Consider the following 6,000-nt stretch of genomic DNA (forward strand, 5'->3'; position numbering starts at 1 on the left):
AAAAGTTATTTATAGCTCCATACAGAACTCAGAAAATCTGTATGATGGTATACACAATTTTTTTGTGTCTCAGAGAGCAGTGATTAAATAACCAGTGCAATATTCATATTCATCCATGACTGTGCTAACTCAGATGATGTTCTATAGATAATTTATTCAACCCAATTAACCTGTGATAATCCAGAGATGTCAAAATGTGTACAAGGACACTGTCTCCAGAAGTATTAAAATATTTGCTAAAAAATAAAAAATGGTAAGTAGAGATCAGGTCTGCCTTAGCTGCCAGCAGAAAATAACTCTCAAAACAGATATTTTCATTTAAAATCTTTCAAATAAATTGTCCATTTCAGTTTCAGAATGCTCTTCAAAACTTATACATAAAGGCTGGATTTAAGGAAGGGCTAATTTTTTCTAATTCTCACCAACCTGCTCAGCTCTGCTGGAATGTGTAAGCTTTTGGTGATTTACCAGTATTTTTTGACCAGAGGAGAAAAAATCCTTCCAAACCCATGACCATTCTACACTGTGTTCATTGCTGCTTCTGCTAAAAGAAAATAATTCTTCAGCTAAAGAAAATAATTCCACAATAAGTCCTACCTTCCCCCAGCCTAGAGTTCTGTTGGATCAAGAGGGGAATATAATAGAAGGCAACACTACAATCTCTAAAGTAACAAACTAAAACTTTCACAAAAATTCCTGTTACAGTGATTCTGTAGAGTTCCTCTCACGTGGGCACAAGCAGCACTTGCATTGCACAGCAACTCATTTCATGAGAGTAGTAACTAATCATGTGCAATAACCAGGGTGGCTCTCATAGTTATATTGTAACTCCGCTGCTGAAAGAGGCCCTGACTTGGCCACAGAGTTTGCAGAGCTAAAAACCTGAATGGGTGCAGTTCTGGATACCGGGAAGTTAGAAAGTAATTTATCAGAGCAGTTGGCATGTGCCGAAAATGGCTTGTGAGTCATTCATCCTGGATTTAATGCCAAGAGTTCTCCTAACAAGTAGTGAAATTGTTTTTATAATCAAATGGAATTAGGGAATTTGTAACATTATACTATCTACTCTATTGAAACTTAAAGGTGTTAAAACATACTTATGTGTGAACTTCTGTATTTTGTCGAGTTAGTATTTGCTTGGGCAAAAAAATTGCAGGAAGAGCTGGATATAAAAAAAACTCTTATCTGTTCCAAGACAGAGAATGGGAAAAGGGTTGCAAGGAATGTGATTTGCAATCATGCAACAACAACAACAAAAGACCAGTCTTTATGAGTAAACTCTCCATCCTAACAATTTAAATATATGTCCTGTATAGTATCATGGTATTTGGAACAGTTCTTAAAAGCAGGATGACTTATTAAGGCTTCTGTAAGAAAAAAAAAACAAAACACAACTGAGGGTAGTGAGGCTCTGCAGAAAAGGGCCTGGGGGTGCTGGTTGAGAGCTGGATGAACATGAGCCAGTAGTTGGACTCAGAGGTCCTTTCCAACCATGACAATTCTGTGATTTTAGCTTCCCACACAGCTCGAGCTTCAGCTTTATCTCCCATGTTTACCAAGGATATCCATCTGTGTCAATCTACACACTATAAAAAAACATACAGCTAACCAGCATGATTTAAATCAATATTTAATTATTGACAAATTACATGCCATAATTAATTGAGGAATCTGATCTAGAATCCAAATTATACTAAGTCTTCCAATACTTACATCAGTACTTAAAATAATCTTCTATATGTGACACAAACTTTTCAATGAGAACATTAATGCTTATAACCATTAGCCTGTAATATGACTTTATATCAGGGGTTTTGATAATTAAACTACATCATTATAGAATGATGCAAGCACATCATTACAACTTCTGACTTTAGTGCTAAGGTAAGCAATTGCTAAAGAACATCTACTGCATTTTCAAGGTGACCAAAGGAGAAAGGGAAAATAGAGAAGACTCTTTTTTAGCTCTTTTGTATTTGCAAATTCCCAAACAATTAAAGAACTGGTGAAATTATGAGATCAGCACATTCTAGATTAATAATGAATTATGTCCATTATTATACTAGCTGCAATTGCTGGTGTAGCAGATTTAATGTATTTCTTCTTTTAATCTAAACACATGCAAAGGTTTTTTGGTGTGTTTTTTATGTAGCTGCCTGCACTAGCTAATCAGTTTAGTTTTTTCTGTTTTTCAGTAAATGATTAGCCACATTCCAGATTTCCAACTTCACTGATGATAAAACGCAGTGAAGGATCAACCTTTAAGTGTCACAGAATACAGAGTAAAAGCAAAGTCCACAGCATTTATAAAAATTCAGCTGATGCAGCGTGAATATTTCACTAATAGCACGTTCAGCTGAATCTGAATTTCTAGGAGATCTGGAGAGCTGGACCAAGCATTTATTTAATTAGAAAAATCAGTTATTGGAAGCTGATCTCCTCTGGAAGACTCTCTGACTGTTCTCTGTATTTGGGAGTCACTGCATTCCTATCCAGGACCAGATAAATGAGCTTTAGTGAACCACTGAAAGTATCAGACATGTGCCACTATGGTCCCAAGATTGTCAGTTTTAAGACAGCAGGTTTGAACCTGCTTTAAGAAGGGTGACTGCTAAACTTGCAGTCACACCTCACCAAGGTGATCATACTGAAACAAAAAAAAATAAATCTTTTTTCAGCAGCTACACAGAATCTTCTATTAAACTCAGCTTTTATTACATATTTAACCTTGCATAATTCAGCTACACCAGGCATCAGGAAAAATTTCAGCTTCACGTACTAGGGAAATAATTCATTTCAACAGTGGGGTGGCATGCCATAGCAGGGAATTCTCTGCTAACAGAAGGATCCCTGCAACCCAAGTAGTATGAAAAACAGATAAGCAAATGTTTTTTCAAGTGTGCATTGTCTTTTAAGTAACAATTCAACAAAAAAAGTAAAAGCAGAGGTTCAGGAGGCACGATACGGCGCTCAACAGTATAAAGCACAGACACGCAGTGAAGCCAGGGAAGGGAAGACATTTCTGAGTATCTCTCATGTCACTAGTTTATCACACAGAAAAGAAACAAAGGCAAAAAGAAGAAGAAATAAGATACCACACTCCAAGTTCCCCAGAAAGGGACTCATCATAGTCTGCCTCTCTAATGGCTCGTTTGCAAACTAGAAAATAGGCAGAATCACTAAAAAATCATGTCTCTGTAGAAATACACCTGAACATGGGTGTCTGCTGCTCTACCCCAATAAATGTATTTTCAGTTTATTTCTATTCCTATCCTGCCATGGTAGTCACAAACCAAACACTCACTCATTAAACTCTTCTCATGATTATATAAATCAACAATGGTATCAGTACCATTCCCTATTTCAGATCATGCTTCTAGCATTTTAGTAAGTGATTTCATAGTAAGTCATTTATTTTTTTCATTCCATAATATACAACACAATGAATTCCAGGCAGAGCTGAGCCTCTGGCTGAGCTTAAGACCTATATCCCACGCCCTTTCCTAGGTTCTCCCAAACTCCCAGCTGAGCATGCCTGCAGTACAATGCTCTGCCTCAAAAGGAAAGCTGCAGTAACTCTTTTTGGTATGTATAATGCATATCCACTGCTCCATATGCCAAATCCATTTAGCCTCTCACTTATTTGTAGGTGGATGCAGAGGGTTACTCAGGATGCATTAGACCTACTAAAAATGCCACTACTGCAGATCTTTATGGGTGCAATAAATCCAAGTGAACTGAATCTACCACACACAGACTGAGCATTTTCATGGATCAAACACCTGCACCTATTTGATGGCCATTTTTCTGGAATTTCTAGCCATCCAGCAGCTGGTGAGAGCAATTCCTATATGTAGCTATGATCTCAGCCTGGTTTCTGGTCTTAGCCAAATTCTTCATTTTCCATTCAGGCAATATCCCTGGGTTTTATGTTGTTTTAATTAAATAAATAAATAAAGATGCAATGAGTGAAATATGGGTACAGGATAGCCATCAGGCAATAAAAGAATAGAATTAAAACATTGTTTTTCACTCACAACATTGTATACCATTTTGAGCATCAATAATGCTGCTGAAAGTAAAGCTTGCCAATGGTGTTTGCACAAAAGGCAAAACTTTATCCCATTGCTATCACCTGGCAACTGCTGCATTGATGGAGAAAACCTTATTCAGATTTTCCTATTGCTGAGATTCTGCTTTTCATTAAGAAAATGCCACCACTTCCAAATGTAATATGACAACCTAGAGCACTTCACTTCAAATACAAAGATGTCCTTTCAAAATAATCATAGAACAACAGCCAAAACAAAAGTCAGAGAGAAGTAAATAACAAAAAACCCCATACTTAAAATATTCTTATGCTTAATAAAAAGATCTCACATGCCATATCAGAAGTAAGAACCTTCTGTTTCTACTGAAAGCAATGACACCACTGCTATTACCATCAATGGAACCAGATTTCTTTGTTTTAAAACGCCAGTAGGCATCCAGCTGGTCTGTGGAAGACTGCAATACATTTCCTTTCTATGAATACAGCCATAGCTAATCTCTGACACAAATCCAAGTTTCCTGAAACCCTTTCATAAAAGTTGGTCACCCAAGGAGTTGGTATTCATTGCTTTGATACCAATTAGAGAACAGTAATTTCCTAAGTAAAAAACCCCGCCTGATTCTTTGGATAAAATTCTAAAAATAAGACATGTTCCTCATTACAACTTTGACCTTTTTTCATTTATGCTTCTGCATTGCCTCCCATAATGATTACGATTTGACTGGAGGAATTACTTTCCCACTATGCTTTGAAACGTTTTAAGATAAATTAAGTGGGTTTTTTTATTTTACTGTTATGAGTTTCAAAAAACAATCCTAGGTTCATCTCATCACTTTGTGGATAATAGTAATTTTCCTGCACCTCACCAGCAAAGGGAAGCCAAAAGACATCACTTTTTTTCTGTGAACTTAATTTAAGATGAAAGAAACTCGCAAGAACTTGCAATAACCTTCTGAAAATGCCACAGGGTTATGTTCACTTCTCCACTTTTTTGACAGGACATAGTTTAAAATGTTTTACTTAGATCTGATCTGACCTCGGTCATGGTTGGTAAGCTGGACTAAAACAGACCTATTACGCTCCCATGCACACTTCACAATTGGGTCTGTAAAACCTCAGCTAGATCCTTCCCAATCATTATGTCTGACCTTAAAGCTGCCTGAAACTCAAACCCATTCACCATCTACACTCTAAGGTCTTTCACCCAGTTCCACCTTGAGTAACCTGAGAGCTTTCCAGCTCATGCAAGCAGTCAGCTCCCTCTTCCCTCCCAGTCCTGACATGGTTGCCACTTGCTCAGAACCTGCTCACACCCCACAGCCTGGGCTTTGGAGAGCTCACTGGCAGCACCTTGCAGTGATTGCTCTCTTCCTAGATTCCACCTCTTCCACACACACAAATGCCACTGCCAGGAGTGACAAAACTGATCCTGGTTTACATGTTGGAGAGGTCAGGCTGCATGTTCTGATGAAGGTGGGTTAAGAACGGGTTTTGCAGCTCAAAGTAGTGGAAGACCTCTCTGGGATCCAAATATTCCACAGATACACTTCAGTAATAGACACCTTTAATATACACTAACTAACCTCTTCCTTCAACAAGCTCTTCTACAAACTTGCTTCCTTCAGGCTGCCTTGCACTATTTGCCTCTGTGCAAGCACTGTTTTCTTGCATCTCTCAACTCCTCTCTTCCTTCTTCCAAACATAAAGACATAAGGAACAGAAAACAAAACACAGCTGTACAGAACCTATATTCTGTGAGAAGACACCTTCCTAGAAAAAGCTTCCTGCTGCTTCTTCTTCTCCATCACATCTCTCATCATCTACCTTAACTATTTGGTTCACTACAAGGTTGTCAGAAATGACACTGAATACCAGGACCACTTTAATAAAATAGAACATTTCTGATGCTCATCAGTTTCTTTGGGAAAACCACCACTTACCAGCTGAGA

General features: G+C 37.8%; 1 protein-coding gene across 1 annotated transcript in view; it reads right to left on the reverse strand.

The window, feature by feature from the left end:
* The window catches only part of HSPA12A (heat shock 70kDa protein 12A), a 43,250-nt gene extending 37,528 nt beyond the window's left edge, over positions 1–5,722 (reverse strand). The window contains exon 1 of the mRNA XM_010003981.1: positions 5,635–5,722. Coding sequence (XP_010002283.1) covers positions 5,635–5,722 — 88 coding nt within the window. The remainder of the gene's footprint in view (positions 1–5,634) is intronic.
* Positions 5,723–6,000: the final 278 nt, after the last annotated feature.

Source organism: Chaetura pelagica, unplaced genomic scaffold (assembly GCF_000747805.2).
Source record: "Chaetura pelagica isolate M959 unplaced genomic scaffold, ChaPel_1.0 scaffold248, whole genome shotgun sequence".
NCBI lineage: Eukaryota > Metazoa > Chordata > Aves > Apodiformes > Apodidae > Chaetura > Chaetura pelagica.